The 17634-nt window shown below is 36.9% G+C and overlaps 1 protein-coding gene across 1 annotated transcript in view; it reads left to right on the forward strand.

Annotated features, from left to right (window-relative positions):
- The first annotated feature begins 499 nt into the window (after nt 1-499).
- Nucleotides 500-17634, forward strand: part of LOC107654819 (protein-cysteine N-palmitoyltransferase HHAT-like) — a 31305-nt gene continuing 14170 nt past the window's right edge. The window contains exons 1-9 of the mRNA XM_016442067.1: nt 500-509; nt 648-734; nt 2031-2098; nt 2294-2407; nt 2496-2690; nt 6405-6662; nt 6747-6909; nt 8329-8479; nt 15391-15426. Of these exons, the coding sequence (XP_016297553.1) occupies nt 500-509; nt 648-734; nt 2031-2098; nt 2294-2407; nt 2496-2690; nt 6405-6662; nt 6747-6909; nt 8329-8479; nt 15391-15426 (1082 nt within the window). The remainder of the gene's footprint in view (nt 510-647; nt 735-2030; nt 2099-2293; nt 2408-2495; nt 2691-6404; nt 6663-6746; nt 6910-8328; nt 8480-15390; nt 15427-17634) is intronic.

Here is a 17634-nt window from a genome sequence, read left to right on the forward strand (position 1 = left end):
GACTCTAAGGGCTCTGAAAAGGTTGTGCTGTCATTTTGAGGGATGATGGGATCTCAGGTCAGCAAAAGGCAACAAACAGCACCCATTTTGATCTCTTTCAACCAAACATGCCAGTCAAAAAAGTGCAAAAATAAAGCTTCAAAATAGGGTCCTCATGCACAGAGAAAACACTGCATAGATAATAACAGTGGGTGAAACTGCTGATACATTTAATACTAAATCTTTTTAAAGAATGCCATCTAGTTGGCTAAGTTATGTTGTCTGAGAGAAAACATTTTGAAGCTGAACTGAATACTTGAGATGGTAGGCAAAACATTTACTTTATATATTTGTAAAGGAAATCAGTCAGTCAGTCAGTGTTCTTAAGTTTTATTCACAGGTTGAACATGGCAACTTTTTGTGTCTAATCGCAATTGACTAGGTCTGACATTTTTTGATCCTGAAGACACTTTAAACACCATTAATCACATTTTCTCTGACGTGATTCAATATACAAAATATGACTCCAGGTCAGTGTCACTTAAGATCTATATCACAGCAAACATGCCCATGGGAAGACTTTGTGCAGTCTTTGTGTTCCAACACAGTGCAACCACCAGATGGCACTGTGTTCTTACTTATATTTCCGTGTACACTTTCATTTCCAGAAAAAGTGTGCGTGTTTATGATAGTGTGGATAGATCCTTGCCTGCCAGTGCACCCTGCAGGAAAACCGTCTGTCGAGGTGATGAGAGGTCCGTCCTGAGAAACTGGATGAAGAGAGAGAGGGGCGGGGTGGAGAAAACAATACCAAACTGACACTGCATTGCAGGGGAGAAAGAATAGAGTTAATGCATGTATGCAGAGAATATGCAAATGATTTTATCCTTCATCTGAAACTTCCAGCTACAAGATCCAATATTCAGAATTTTTTCATCCATTTTTCAACACGTGCCTTGAAGTTCTTGTGTTCTTCGCAGTGACAGTTGATTTGAAGGGATTTTTCACCTAAAAATGAAAATTCTGTCATCATTTCAAACCTGTATGTCTTAGTTTCTTCTGTGGAAAACCAAGGAGAAGTTTAGCAGAATGTCAGAGCTGCTTTCACCCTGACATTAAAAGTGGGTGGTGACAAGTTCGCATTTATTGTAATAACTTGGATGTTCTGCTAAACTTTCCCTTGAAAACCATACAGGTTTGGAATAACATGAGGGTGAGAAAACCGAATGACAGAATATTCAATTTTGGGTGAACCATCTCTTCAAGAGAAATTTTGCTTTGAAACCGTCATGTCCTATAGTGTCCGTATCATAAAAGTGGAGAATGACGTGAATGCTGAATATCTTAGATCAGTGGTTCTCAACCAGGGGGCTAGGGCTCACTAAGGGGTCTCAGCAAATGTCTAAGGGGGTCTTAAGGGATGTCAAAATATTTTAAAATAATACAAAACGTGCATCAAAATAAGCCAAAACAACACAAATAAAGATGTATCTTATTTTAATTCACCCCCTCAACAACTGTATTAAAAAACATGGATATATGATGAAGCCTAATTTTAAAAGTGTGATTTCTAGGCCTGGAAAAGTCATATAAGTTAATACAATCATAAACTCCATAGACATTTTTATAGTGAATATTATGAATGAATATTATAAATACATTTTTCAGTTATGCCAAGCTATTTTTTATTTTATATATTATACTTTATATTAGCTAATTTTATTTTAGCAATTGTGATTTTTAAAATCCTTATCCTTAATCCTTGTCGAGTAAATCATAGTAATTGGACCTTGTTGTGAGCAACAGGGGACCATGGAGTCAAAAAGGTTGAGAACCACAGTCTTAAATGTTTATTATGTGTTGTATAGTTCTTGTGAATTAGATTTTGGGAACACCAAAATACATTTGCCAAATACACTTCATCAAGGTGTATACTCACTTGGCCAGTAACCACAATTCTGATTTTAGTTAGCCAAAATAGTCCTGTGTGCGGACTTTGTTTACCTCCTGAATAGTGTGTGGGAAATGTGTTTCCTTTGTGTGATTGACAGAGCATGAGGTCAGCCTGGACAGAGAGGTGCAGATGGAGAGAGGATTCCTTATATGGGGATTCAAGAAGGTGAGAGAACACATGGTAATTATATTAGTGACTTTAATCAGGGTGACACATTTGGCTGATGCACCCCACCAACCCCAATTTCCTGTTTCCCGCTCAATCATCAATTTTGTTTTATACATAAATGCAAAACACACAGACACTCTATGTGTGTATGCATTTGTATATGTGTGGGTTTTTCTGTCTGTGTTTTTTTAGGACCCTACTGATTTTGAGTGGAGTTTTTGGAATGAGTGGGCGTGGCAATCTCTTTTGTGGTCTCTGATTGGCCATGCTGTGGTGTCCAGATTAGCGGCTTATTTTCTGCCTCAGGTAAGTTTAATTCAGAGCAAATGAACTTGAGCAAAGTCATCAAATATTTGCATGTTTCTACATTTTTTCTTGTGCATTTATGTTACAGTTCCGACTGGCAGTCTTAACAGTGTATGGCGTCCTCTCAGCTGGTTGGCTTCTGGGAGTGCAGGGCTTGACTCTTTTGATGCTGCATCTGAGCATCACACTGGTGGTTGCTCAGCTACGTAGCTCCATCCTCTCATGGGTTTGCTCCCTCCTGCTGCTCTCCACGCTCAATGTCACTGCCTTTCAGGATTTACAGGTGTGTGTGTGTGTGTGTGTGTGTGTGTGTGTGTGTGTGTGTCAGAAATAGCTGTAAACCATGTATGTGGCTTATTTTCTGCCTCAGGTAAGTTTAATTCAGAGCAAATGAACTTGAGCAAAGTCATCAAATATTTGCATGTTTCTACATTTTTTCTTGTGCATTTATGTTACAGTTCCGACTGGCAGTCTTAACAGTGTATGGCGTCCTCTCAGCTGGTTGGCTTCTGGGAGTGCAGGGCTTGACTCTTTTGATGCTGCATCTGAGCATCACACTGGTGGTTGCTCAGCTACGTAGCTCCATCCTCTCATGGGTTTGCTCCCTCCTGCTGCTCTCCACGCTCAATGTCACTGCCTTTCAGGATTTACAGGTGTGTGTGTGTGTGTGTGTGTGTGTGTGTGTGTGTGTGTGTCAGTAATAGCTGTAAACCATGTATGTGATGCACCAAATTTTCTTTTCCTCTAAAGATGCATGAAAATGTCCAATTTAAAGGGTTTGTTCACCCAAAAATGAAAGTCTGTCCTCATTTACTCACTTTCATGTTGTTCCAAGTCGTTATGGCTTTTTTTCTCTTGGAACTCAAAAGGAGATATTTGAATGATGTGCTGGTTGCTTTTTCCATGAAATTATCGTGAGCGATGGCTAGATCTTTCAAGCTTAAAAAAGGATGCAAAACCACATAAATGTATCATAAAACCGTCAAAAAAATAGCCATATGACTCGTGCACCATATTCAGTATTCATGAGGGAAATAGCAATGCCTGACTTGAATGAATTGTTCTTTTGAATCAAAACTGTTGTCAATAGCTTAATTTCAGAGAGGTTGCATTCAGTAGTGTTTGTGCACCACACTCAGCGGTCTTACAAAAGTAATGTAGGTTGTGATGAAATCAGAAATTTCCAGGATGTTGTATATAATTTGCAGGTCTAAGGGCTGCTATCAATATGTTGGAGCTTCCAGACTTCCCAGGAGAGGAAGGGTGTCTGCAGTTTTCATAATTTTAGTTTAGGTTTTAGCAAGTTTATGTTATTTAAATATCTCTATTTGGCTTTAATTTATTTAATTTATTTTTCAGTTAAATTTTTTATAGTTTTAGTACTTAAGCTTAAATTTATTTCATTTAGTTGCCAAGGTAACATTTCTAATTGTCTGGTTTTCTAATTTTTTCATCTTATATTTATATTTTATTTAATTTCAGTAACAAAATTTATTATTTTATTTCTAATAAGAAAAAATTTTTTTTTTAAATAGTTTTAAAAATTTGTAGTTTTAGTTAGCAATTGCAAAACTGGTTGATTTGGTCGTGAAAAAAGCGCACATCCATAAAAAGAAGTGCCTCACACGACTCCGGGGGGTGAACAAAGGCCTCCTCTAGCGAATTAATGTGTTTTTGTAAGACAAATATCCATATTCAAAACGTAATAATCACTTTAATCTAGCTTGCGCCAACAGTTGTACATGGAAGCAGCTCCGGGCGGATGACGTATGAGGTCAGCCTTGCGCATGCGCCGGTGAGTCTCGTGAAAGCCAACGTTTGTTTAAAGGAGCAAAGGAAGCAAAGTTTCCTTACTTTAGCAAAGGAAAACCAGTCTCCTCTTGGCTTATATCGAAATCCTCCGACATTCTTCTTTACAAATCCTCATTTTGTACTTCTAATTAGTGACCGTTGATTTGTTTTGATCTCTGCGCTGCGTTTCCGCATGCGTCACTTCTGAGCGGCGCATGCGCAACGCTGACCTCATACGTCATCCGCCCGGAACTGCTTCCGTTTACGTTTTGAATATGGATATTTTTCTTACAAAAACTACAGGAGGACGTTGTTCACCCCCCGGAGCCGTGTGAGACACTTTTTTTTTATGGATGGGCGCATTAAGCTTAAATTCCCATTTATTTTAATTGCATGGAAAAGAGTGACCAGCACAATCTTCATAATTTCTCCTTTTGTGTTCCACAAAGTAAGGCATACAGGTTTGATGAAATGATTTGGTATTTGGTTGAACTACCTGTATCCCTTTAAAGCTATCTGTATTGATGGGGTGAGGTGTGATGGACAGAGTGAGGGATTTGTCTGGTTCAGGATCAGGTCCAGCAGAGTCTGTGCTGTCTCAAGGGCTCTCAGAGCACATCTGCAGAGCTCCGCAGAGAGAATGGAGATGAGACTGAAACAAGCCTGCATTAAATGTCACCATTCTCTTCACACAAATACGGTGGCATACACTCTCAAACAGTCTCCCATGCAAATATTCAAAGTCAAACATTTACATGCACAACAGTGCTTGTGTATTTCCTTTTTTACCACACAATAGATGTTATAACAGCACAACAAAAAGAGCCAGCTGTCTCCCAGAAGGTCTTGTTTTTTTGTTTGTTTCTTTATCTGCTTAGTCACTTGACACAGTGAATGATTGATTGACAGCTGTCATTAGATATCTGACTGAAGGGGAAAGCAACGAGATCAACAAGCTCGTGCAGATGGAGAGGAGGAAAGAGACAGAGGGAATATTGATCTGAGTGACAAATGAGTTCCCTCCTTGCCTCGAGTTTCTCCTTGATTAATTGTGACACAGGCCCAAAGCTTCCCCCCTTAATTAAACCTTCATTTAATTATTATTTATTACTCAAAGCAGTCATTAACATACCCATCTGAAGAACAAACAACTGTAATTTAATCTAATGTGATTTTTATTCGCTTTTAATGATCTCTTTTTTTTCAGTACATCTCATTTTACCTCAGTTACTTATGAGCTGTGAAAAACCCTCAGGAAGACAGCAATACCCATGCAGCCACCGCAGAGATCGCCATAATGACATACAAAGAAAAAACAGTGGATCAGCCAGTGACTAATTTCAGAATGCTGCCCTGTCATTTAGTGTAATTTAGAGGTGGTTATAGCTTTATTTTTGAGTGGCGATAATGAGTTTTTGAAAGTGGCTGCTGCTGTGTCTCCTGGCTGGATGCCAGCTGTCATCTTCTGAGCATGCCCAGTAAATCATAATAGTTTAGTTTCACCACAGAGGATCAGTGGATGCTGGTCTGAGGTGGAGAATTCTGGAAAGATGGAGCTGTGGTTTACAGCGGTTATTCATCATTTACACAGTAGCCTAGCGAACACATTGTTAAGGAACTGTCATTTCTTAACTGGAAAAATAATGACTAAATGATAAATAATAATAAAGCCTACAGAAGCCTGAATCTAATCCTGAATAAACAAAATTAACTTTTATTTGGGGGCTTTGGCAGAATTAGTAGAGGGTGACAGGAAGTTATTTGGGGAATAGGATCTGAATATATTGGAGCAATTCTTTTTCTGTTTTTGTGGTCAGGCTGCACAGCTGTCCCTTCTGTCTGTGATTTTCTTTTTCTATGAATTTTGTAGATTGTAGATTGTGGTCCTGCTTCACCAGTTCTGACAAGATTGTGTCCTCGACTCCTCCTCTATTTATGAATGAATTAATTAATTAAAAAAATTTTTTTGAGGGGACACCAATGGCACTCCAGACTGACCTAATAATAATAACAATAATATATTACAAATGATTAATTAAAAAATAACAAAACAAATTCTCCCTGTTGCTACCACAGAGGCACATGCATCTATTAGCGCCAGCTTAATTGCAATTTAGATTTACACTGATATGCAGTTTCCTGATTAGTTCGGTTAATTGAAATGGTTTTAAATGTTTTTTTCTTTATTTTTTTTATTTGTCTCTAGCGTGGTTGGTACACTTCTGAGGACCAGTATTACCTCTTGCTCTTCAGTACTGCTGTTTGTAGTTTGCACTGCATTAGCTTTAGTCTGGAGCTGTGCTGGTGCCCCCTGCAGGCTGGAGGACCAAACCACTGCCCCCCTATAGAGGTTAAAGGACTGAAGACCCTCATTTTTCAGTTCTACAAGCTCACTGCCTACTGTTTCTATCACCCTCTGTTTTACAACGGACCCATTGTGACCTTCAGAGACTTCACTGAACAGGTAGAAGAAAATGAGATACATAAAAGGCTGCAGGGTCTGTGCTTTATCCAGATGTACTGTGAATGTCTTTCTCTGTCTCTGCAGATAGACAGGCCAGTGTGTAAAGTCTCTGTGGTGTATGTGTTGAGTGGAATACTGCGTGTGTGTGTCTGGTGGTGTTTAGCCGAATTCATGATCCACTTCATGTACATGCACGCCATCCAGAGCAACGAAACCTACTTGGAGATGCTGCCACCCTGGGCGCTGGGTAAGTTTGTGGCTGCATATGAATTCATGAACTTTCATAGTATTTACTGAATTTGATGAAGAATGTCTCAACAGTCTTTAGGGATGCAGGTGTGTAGTATGAATGCATTTCCAGACACACTACATCTGTCATGTTGGCCTTGTCCTTTTGAAGTTTTTTGACCTAAGACGTGCTACCAACAACCACAAATACAGTCTACTTGGGTGTCAAATAAGTACACTACCATTAAAAAGCTTGGGGTTAGTAGGAGTTTTTGGGATGTTTTGAAAGAAGTCTTTTAGGTTTCATTTATTTGATGAAAAATACAGTATAAACTGTAATATTGTGAAATATTATAATAATATAAAATAACTGTTTTTAATAATAACAGTGTTGAAAAAACGTGTGCTGCTTAATATTTTTGTGGAAACTGTGATGCACTTTTTTCAGGATTCGTTGATGAGCAGATAGAACAGCATTTATTGGAAATATAAATCTTTTGAAATGTCTTTTATTATCTTGTTTGATCAATTTCTTTAAAAAAAAATCTTACTGACCTCAAATGTTTAAACAGTAGTATATCCCCAAGTATCAACTTTCATGGTAACTGCAGTGCTTATACTTGAAAATAGCAACTCTTTTTAAATCCGATGGCCCCTTGGCTTTTTCAACATCTTACTTTTTTGACGTACTGCTGTTTGCATACTGTGAAGCAGAGAAGTATGGATATTTGAAATCAGTGAGTATTTTTTTTATCCAATTTATGTCTTTCAGAATGGATACAGTCTGTCATGGTATAACTGCTGTTATTTTGGGTGTGAAAGTGTTTATTACATTATTATCTTGCACAGATGTTCACAACGAAAACACACACACACACACACATACACACAGTTTATTGATCTGTGGAAGTTGCTGATTTGTGCTGCCTGAACTTTGATTCAAAAACACAGACACTGCAAGAGAGAGCAGTGTAGAGAGGGTCTATACAGCAGGAATATCGAGTCATTATCGCCACTTTGTACCTGTTTTGTACAGAAAGGGCTTGCAGAAATTCTGTCCTTTAAGCTTTTAGCTCTGTACCAGTGGGATATGGGAAAGACAGATGCTGTTCTCAGTTTCCACTTATACACAGAAAGAGAGAAGCGAAGAGGGAGAGATGACTAGAGAGGATGAGGATGATAGAACTAAATTATGAAACAGTTCAGAATAAAACTGAAATCTGATATAAATCATCAAATCTGCGGTTCTTCTCAGCCAGAATGGGATGAACGGACGAAATGAGGTTAACATACACTGCATGGCCAAAACTGTGGCACCTGATGTGGCCGAACAGCCCTGTCATTTCAGATGTTTAAAGGGCAAATGTCTGTGTGAGATCAATCACATGGTTGCTTTACTTTTTAATGTCATGTACCACTCTCTCCTTTTCACCTGCAGGTGGTTTGGCTCTTGCATTGGTCCAGTTTTTTTATGTAAAGTATCTGGTCTTGTTTGGAGTGGTGTCTCTGCTTGTCAGATTGGATGGGCTTGAGCCGCCCAAGTTACCACGCTGTGTCAGCATCATGTACAGCTTCACTGGGATGTGGAGGTAAATATACACACACTTCTGTGTTCTGTCAAACCTCAAAAGTTCTGCCTTTTGACTTTATAGAGCTGGATTGGACTGATTTTGAAGCGATTCTGTTATCCCCTGCAGTACTTCTGTGTAACATCAGGGGGCAGAGCTGTACTGCATTCACTATAATTGATTCAGCCATGAAACGATTGGCACAATGCTATAAGACTCACTTACACCCATCTACAAGCACATTACAGGAGCATAACAAGATCCATGCTTTCTGTTTAGTGTCACAAACATCTTGTGTCAAACGTATGGAATTGAGCGTTCGGCTTCTCTGATGGAGTTTAGCGATCTGATGTCTCGTGAGACGATGTAGAATAGGCTAGTACAATCAGGCTTCCTGCAAGATGATTGGATTTTACTTTAAAAGCTTCAAAGCTTGATGAAGATACACAGCATTTCAACTTCAGTAGTCTGGAATGGTCTCCTATGCAACCAACACCAGTCTGGAAACAGCAGAGTGTTTAGATTATCTGATCTTTTTTTTTCATCACATTCTTTAAACTTGGTAGAATATGTACATTTCTACTGATATATTTGCTTACTTTCATAAATCCATAGTGCAATGTGCAAAGGACTCAAATCAAATTAAATAATAATAACAATAATTACTGAAATAGCACTAAGGTCAGCTTTTTTTTGTTGAATGCTGCACCAAGGCTGCATTTATTTGATCAGAATTACAGTAAAAAATATTACTATTTTGTAATATTATTATAATTTTAAATAACTATTTTCAGTTTGAATATGTATTAAAGATGTAATTTATTCCTGTGATGGCAAAGCTGAATTTTCAGCAGCCATCACCCCAGTCTTCAGTGTCACATGATCTTTCAGAAATCATTCTAATATGCTGATTTTCTGGATTTCTTGTTCTTATCAATGTTGAGAACAACTATGCTTCTTACTGTTTTTGTGGAAATCATTATACTTTTTCAGTGTTCTTTGATGAATAGAGAGTTAAATGAAATAGAAATCATTTGTAAACTTTATAATGTCTTTACTGTTACTTTTGATCAATTTAATGCATCCTTGTTGAATAAAAGTGTTAATTTTCCAAACATTGGTATGGTAGTTTTTATATAATATATAAACTTCTGCATTATATACTATAGTATTAACCATCACTGCCAAAAAAAGATATTAAACATCATGACACAACAATTCTGAAAGCTTATTTTAGATTTCATGTTCGTTTAAAATTATTTTAAATGGTCTTAAATTATTTTACAGTAGTAAAAACAACAACTAACTGTAATAACTTCACGTAATGATCTACTTCACTATACCAGTGATTGTCAGTTAATTTTCATAACCCAGCAGATCATTGTCACTCAACGTCGTGTAGATAGAGTGACACTATCTTCTGTTTCCTGTGTAATCGTGCATGTTTTTGTGTATATCAGCAGATCTGCGCTGCAGACAGCTGCTGAAGCTCTGAGAGCCGGGAAGGTTAAACACCAGTGTGTGTGTCTGAGTGGTGTTGAAGGTGATGGAGTTTAGAGTGTGATAAATGAGAGCTGTAAGGAAACAGACGTATGCCGGAGACTTTAGCAGGACCTGCTGTAAGACCCCGTCTGGCTTCAATCCCACACAGAGAGAAAGAGCTCAGCTCCTCTGGACCCGATGGAGCGCAAGCACATACACTTTTTCCAACAGCTCAGCATAGCCTCAACACACTCGCACACACTGATATACTTCTAAACCCCACTCACATGCTCATATCTGTGTTTAATGGCTCAGAACCGCCGGATGCAACATACCACGTGGAGACAGTACCCCATACTGCAGGACATCATAGTCTCTGATTACAGTGCAAGTATCCTACAGGGAGCAAACGAGATTGAGAACATTGAGAGAGAAAGAGAGGTTGAGATGTTGCTCTTGGCTGTAGTTAAATCTGGATATTGCTTTGTCTGTGAGCGTGCATGCGTCTGCACACACGTGCATGAATGTGTGAGTATTGCTGTGTGTGCATGTGTGTGATTTAGTACGGTTACTATCATGGTCTGAGTTTACGGCAGTTGAAAGGTTTATGGGTTGCTATAAAACGCTGTTCGTTTAGTCTAGCATCAACACACACATTCTATACCATTTTGCTGACTCCTGCCTATAGCTTATCTGATCACTCTCAATGGCTCTGTTTTTATGGATCAGTGGAACAAGGCTATTATTTCCAATTTGGCATTAAATCTAAATTTGTTGTCTTAATGCATGTTTTTGGTCTTATTCTGAACAATTAAACAGAGCATTTTTAAAATACAATTTCTTTGACTTTGTTATTGTTAACCTTGACCTAAGCCAAAATGTCATAACTTGCTATTTTTGTCATATGCTAACTTGGCGCTTATATGACCAAGTTAATTGCAATCTATTCAACTAGGGATGTAACGATTCACTCAACTCACGATTCGATTCACGATTTTGATTTCACGATTCGGTTCACGATTTTGATTTCACGATTTGATTCGATTCACACATTTTTTTTTTTGCAAAATGAGATTTAAGACAAATTATAAACAAAATGTGTCCTATTATTGCTTGAACAAAATGCTGCACGATTCTTTGTGAAATTGAAATATAACACTATAATAATATACTAATATAGCACTTGCATATTATTGCTCTTTTGTTGGTTTTGATTGCTTCTATTGTCCTCATTTGTAAGTTGCTTTGGATAAAAGCGTCTGCTAAATAACAAAATGTAAATATAATGTAAATGTAAATAAAACTTGAAAAATTGACATTTTAAAATTGAAATTTTAAAACAAACCCCAAATCAAATAAATAAGTAAAGACAGATAAAATAAATCTCTTCATATAAACAAAATAAGGCTTTGTCTGTGCCCTTTCCATTTAAAATGAGAGGCAACCACTGCATTTTAATCATGATCCAAACAAAGATGCTGCATACATGCAACATGAGCAGTTTTTTATCTTAATTAGATTGTATAATTTCGACATTTGAAGCAAAAACAGAATGGTCTGACTTCAGTTTTGTGAAACTATACATAAAAAATATCTGTGAAACTGAAACAGCAGACGAGCTGAATGAGACGCAGATTCATGCTCTGCCAGCAGGTGGGGCTTAAAGCGTTTCCTTGGTTTCCGCTGTAAACTAAGGAGCGCTGCACTTATGAACTTTAATATGCATTATACAGAGGCAAGATTAAAAGAAAAAATACCATCTAAACTTTTCTAAAGACTGTAAGTTCCCCTCAGACATACATTCATATAAACTCCTGCCTCTAAATGAATCGCAATTTGTTTAGCATCTCAACCGATTTGAATCGTCACATATTTGAATCGATTTTCAACCGGCTCGTGGTTAATCGTTACATCCCTACAACTGATGGATAAAATCAAGTTATGCCTTTTTTTTTTTTTTTGGCTTGGCTTGGCTTGTTCGATAGCCATTTAATTTCTAAAGTGAAATTCATTTTGATATTTTTTGGGGGCAGGTATAAAGTCAAACATGTCAGGATTATACATCTGTCCTGATACCATGATGAAGAAAAAATCATTGTTAAAAGAAAGAAATTCTTAAAAAGAAATACTTCAGTAGTTTAGCAGAATTATGAGAAATGTGCAGGGAAAAAAACAGGAATGACATCACTGAGAGAACGTTGCAGACTTATGTGTCAAGGACAATAAGTCTCTTAAAATGTCTAATAATTTGACCTACAGTATTTATGAGAAGCCAAGGTTGTGAAATGTCATGTGGTGTGACTTGCTAAAACATAACATTTATGAATTAATAATTCATGATCCTTTTAAAAAAAAAATACTTCTTACCTTGGAAAAAATATATTTAAAAATGTTTTTGAAAATAATTAATATATGCATACTCCCATATATTTGAAGTGTAGGGAAATATGCTGTTACTTGACTTTTTTTTTTTTTAGAAGGATTAAATGTTTGTTTCTTGAAAATTGTATAAAAGTTTTTCCAAAACCATATGAAACCAACATGAATACAAAGACTACATTTCTAAAAACCCAATCTCTAGATCTTTCCTTTTCCTTCTTTTTTCTTTATTGTGGATCTTTATTGTTATTTATCCTTATACCAAGCTAAAAAATAGTTTTCTGTCCTTTGTCCCTTAACAGCTCTCACCAATTTTTAGATTTTCATTAGAGCATTATTTAGTATGTTTATTGACACATTTTCCTCATGGGGACTGTTAGCTGGTCTTTTACTGCCCTTTTTACTACCCTTGTGAGGACATTAGGTCTCCACAATGTAGGCAAAACCTGACTCACTCTCTCTCTCACACACACACACACACACACACACACACAGTGAGAACGAGGCCAGGTTTTATGCTGATCTCTATTCTTTTCATCAGCTCACCTATAGTTTAGTGGTATCACGAGGAAAACAGCTGTGAGAAGTGTCTAGAAACTGTTTCCTTTAGGCCTGCTTTGTCAGATGATGTCTGAAGTTGAGAAGCCCTATCTGATGGAAACAGCAGGGTATTGAGTGAATCTGTTCCGATGTGTATCTCACTTTCAGCTTCATGAACCACCATCTGACTTACAGCTCATGAATGACACCAGACATGAGATTCCAGCTCGGTTTGTTCTCTGTGTCTGTTTTAATAGCCCCTAGTTTATGTGCCACATGCATGTAGTGGAGTCAAATTGGCAATTCAGAGGGAATGTGTTGAATTGAATAGAATGGCAGCATCTTACTGTGGTGCTTTAGGCCTGAAAATATACAGATTATATTGTAGTGATTCCTAAGCTGGAAAATTTGATATTTAGCTTTAATGAACCTAGAAAATAGAAAAAAGCTCAAAATTGTGTAATATATCCAGTTTTTTTAATATATTTGTGTTGACTCTTAGCAGAACTTTTACCACTAGTAGCAATTTTTTAACTTTAATAATGATTTAGTGATAATAAATGACACAATTTGGTTTAATAATTCTGGTTTGGTGTTCATGTAGAGCTTGAGCCTGAATGATTGTAATGATGAAAGTTTACAGTAATTGTGTGGTATGAATCATCCCTTAAAGTATGTAAAACAAATGCATTGGCTAAACATTTGTGTAGTGTATTTCTGGACTTAAACAGTAGAGACAAGCACAACTGCATGTCTCCACATAATGTTTTATTAATATAGAGTGAAATTACTTCTGCTTTATCTGTTCTCCTAGCCTTCCCGGATGACTTTATTTCCCCAGAGCTGAAGCAGATTTCATCAATAGTTGCTAATGAATGCTGGGAAGTGCTGGAATGAATCAAACGATCCTGGACAATCTGATTTAGGAGTCATTATGTATCGTAGACCCCAGACCCAATCCATCCCCCTCCAGACAATCTCTCGCCTTTGTTTGGCCTTTCTCTCTCTCTCTCTTTCTTTCCAGATGGATATTTTTCAGCACTGAAGATTTTGATTTTGAGTTTCTGTTGGCTCATGAAAACTTCATGTCAGGGCTTTCTGTCATGTTAGCAGCCATTTGCTTGCACGTGTCAGTTTCTCCTCATACAGGCCTGTTTTTAGAAGCAAGCGGCTCCAGCTCTTTACTGCTGTCTCTTGGGTCTGGGTGTATTTGGACTCAGTAAGCGACAGACTGCATGTGAAAGCCTTATGGCCAGAAAACCGTCTGTTGTTGTCAAATTCGGATTGTGTATTTGCTCTAATTGGATGAGATGATGGAGATATCCATTTTACTGTCCACTTACTCATCCATTTAAACCTTAATCCATTTTTCACTGTGAATTGTAAAATGAAAATTTTGACCCATCTTTCCATTCACCCATACTTAACAGCTGATCGCTAGCAAATAGCATTTTGTCAGAATGAAGGAAGAGGGATTAAATGTGGATAGATGGATGACTAGAAGTAAAGTAAGGATAACAATAAGAGAAACTGTGGCTATAGTGATGACCTGAGGACATTTGTTCGCACCTGCTCAGGGGAACAGGAAGAAGAAAAAGTCCTGCAGAGAAAGAAATGGAGTTACAAAGGGCCAAATCAATATTTTTGCTGTCATGATGGTTTGATACAAGCTAAATGTTAAGGGGCACTTTATATTGTTTGTTAGAAACATACAGTATTATATAAAATTGAGATCCAGACCTGATATTCTTGTAGTTTCTAAAGATCAAGATATTTTTTTAATTAATTTCAGCCCAGTTCAACATGATTTATTTTATTTTTATTTTTAATTTTAATAATGTACATTTTTATTTGTTTATATATTTATATATTTATATTTCAACGTAAATACAAATAATTGTATAACTTTTTTCATATGTATTTTTTTATTTATTTAATTTTTGAATTAAAAAGACCAGAGCTATGTAATGACCAGAATATCATATAGACTTGCGGATGCTCTCAGGCCATTAAAAATCCCATAGCAGCCATCCAAACGCAACCCCATGGCAACATCCTGACAACCACCTGACCTGTGACACACTAGCATTGTGGTTGCAAGTTTTGCATGGGCAAGTTGGTTTTCTCACTCACATTTCCTTCAGAAAATGAGCAAATATAGTTCCGTATGAATGCATGAATATTGTTTCTGCCTACCAGATCAGTGAGTTTGTTTTTGTGTGTCCCAAACCTGCTACAAAGTCCAGTGTTAGACTGCAGCTCAACTAGATAAATGGCAAAACTGTTTTGGGATCAGCCGCTTTGAGAAAATGTCTCCTAGTTCTGTGACTATCTCACCAAATGCCAGCGTTTGTCCCCAGAGATTCATTAAAATGGTTTCCTCGAGCATCTCATTTATGCAGATTCTCTTCTCTTTATGTCTGTTCAGATTAAACACGTTTGTGTTGTGTCATGTTCTGAAATGTGTGTGTTACCTCGAACCATCTGTTTTTAACTCCTGAGCTCACTCATTACTGTCTTTTGCTTTTCAGACACTTTGACGTGGGGCTTTACAAATGGCTCATCAGGTACGATTCCTCTGTTTCTTCTAATTTTGTGTGGGTGTGCGACAGAGAGGGAGATGTTTTGCACTGCTATGGACACAGTTATCTCTTGTCGCAGATTGGAAAGCACATGAATAATAATCATAATCAAAAACCATAATCACTAGAACAGCATTCTGGCATTATAAACTGGCAGTCTTGCATCTATTTTCTTTTGTTCTTGCTAGATTTGAATGTTTTTTTTTCTGCTCCCTTGTCATTTTAATTTTTAGGAAATTTACTGATATATAATACACAGATGAAACCTTTTCTGATGTTCATATTTAGTAGCAACATCACTTTTTTTAAAACAAGTTTTAACAGCAAACCCATTTAAGCTGGTGCATTAGCATACTTAGCTGAAGATGAAAGCAAAACTTGCGCAATTATCCTTCAGAAAGAAGAATGTTGCTATTGTCACGTTGTTAGATGTGCTTTAAGCCATTAAGGTAAAGTTTCTTAATGCACTTATGATATGTGACAGTGTGAGACCCAGATTTGGCGCAGTGGAAGAGACTCGCACTACACACTAAATAGCCCTGTAAAGAAAATAATCTAACCAAATGACTCATTTACATTTAAATATACATGCAAATCAGTTAATTTTATATATATATATAAAATTAACTGGCTTGAGTGTATGGAGCACACCCTATTATGAAGCTCATCTGCATAAAATTGGATCATGTTGAACCAATATATATATGTATATATATATGTGTGTGTGTGTGTGTGTATGTGTGTATGTGTGTGTGTATATATATATATATATATATATATATATATTGATTCAAAATGATCCAATTTTATGCAGATGAGCTTCATAATAGGGTGTGTTCCATACACTCAAGCCATCACTGTTATTGTGAACTGGCAGCCTACAGTGAACAGTTTTTATTTCAGCAAGACACAGTGGATAAATTTGGTACTGGCCATGATTGGTCACCCAAGAGTCCAGAAACATGGCTCAGCTCAGTCTCTCTCGCCGCCGAAAATGTTCTGCTTTTTGGTTGCAAGTTTTTTTAAAGAGAAGTAGTTCTCTTTTTATGCCAGATACCATTTGCTTTTTCTGTGATTTGATTTACACAATAGGCAGAATATGATGAATATTGTAATTTTGGATGGATTTAGCCTTGCAAAAAACAGCTGCTGAATGTTTCCACAAAATACCTGATACCTCAGAATAATATTAGTAATGAAGATAAATAGCTGTTTATCAGTAAAATGTTTGTAATATCTCGAATAGGAATATATTGCATAAATTCCCCAACACATCTTTGTGTAATATTACAGAATTTATATTATTACAAAATGTAGTATGCAATATATTGTATATAAACAAAACGCATGTTTTATACATGATTGCATGAGCAGTCACTTTCCTGGCGGGAAGTCAGACAAATCATTCTCCAGAGCACCTGGACAGATGTTTTCAAGCCACCATTTTTGCTTTAATTATATTTTTCTTTTTGTATAAATTCTCTCAGGGACTGGAATAGGTTGATTCAGTTGGGAAACCCTTTGTAAGGAATTTAACTCATTAATTCTTATAAGGGAATTAATCATTAATTTTATTTCTAGCTCAGGTTTTGAGAGGAATCGAATCTGAAAATTCGAGGTCAACCTGATTAAAACTGATTTCAAATTTGATATTTTACACTTTATCAGCTGCTCGTCCTGCGAGATGTTAATGTCAGTGTATATTAACAATTTGACTATATGTATTTTCCCTGGCCACGGGTTAATACGTTATTTGATAAGTTATACGCTACGAGCTAGGTAGCAAGATCTTGGCAAGGTTTGACTTTAAAATTATACGACACCAGACAATGATTCTTTATAAATGAAACATGAATTTATTGGCTATTCTAAATTACATTGACCTAAGCTAAGACATACACATACATATAGTCTCTGAAGAAGGAAAATGAAGTTAATGGAGTTCTGAGAAGTTCCCAAAGTTTTAACTCGTTTTCACGAGTGGTTTTAAATTCAGCCTGAGGGAATTCATAAAGCAGAGGTTTGTCTTACGTTTACTGCTTAAATCAATCATCAGCGCCAGTTCAGCAGATAGAAGATTTTGTTCGTTTACTTGCGTTTTTTTGAAAGCTGAGTTGTTCCTCGTGGCTACTGGAGGGAATTCCGTTGCGGATTGGCTGTTGCTCTGGCGCCGGAATGACGTTTGGATGACGT

The sequence above is a fragment of the Sinocyclocheilus anshuiensis genome, unplaced genomic scaffold (genome assembly GCF_001515605.1).
Source record: "Sinocyclocheilus anshuiensis isolate Anshui unplaced genomic scaffold, SAMN03320099.WGS_v1.1 scaffold335, whole genome shotgun sequence".
NCBI lineage: Eukaryota > Metazoa > Chordata > Actinopteri > Cypriniformes > Cyprinidae > Sinocyclocheilus > Sinocyclocheilus anshuiensis.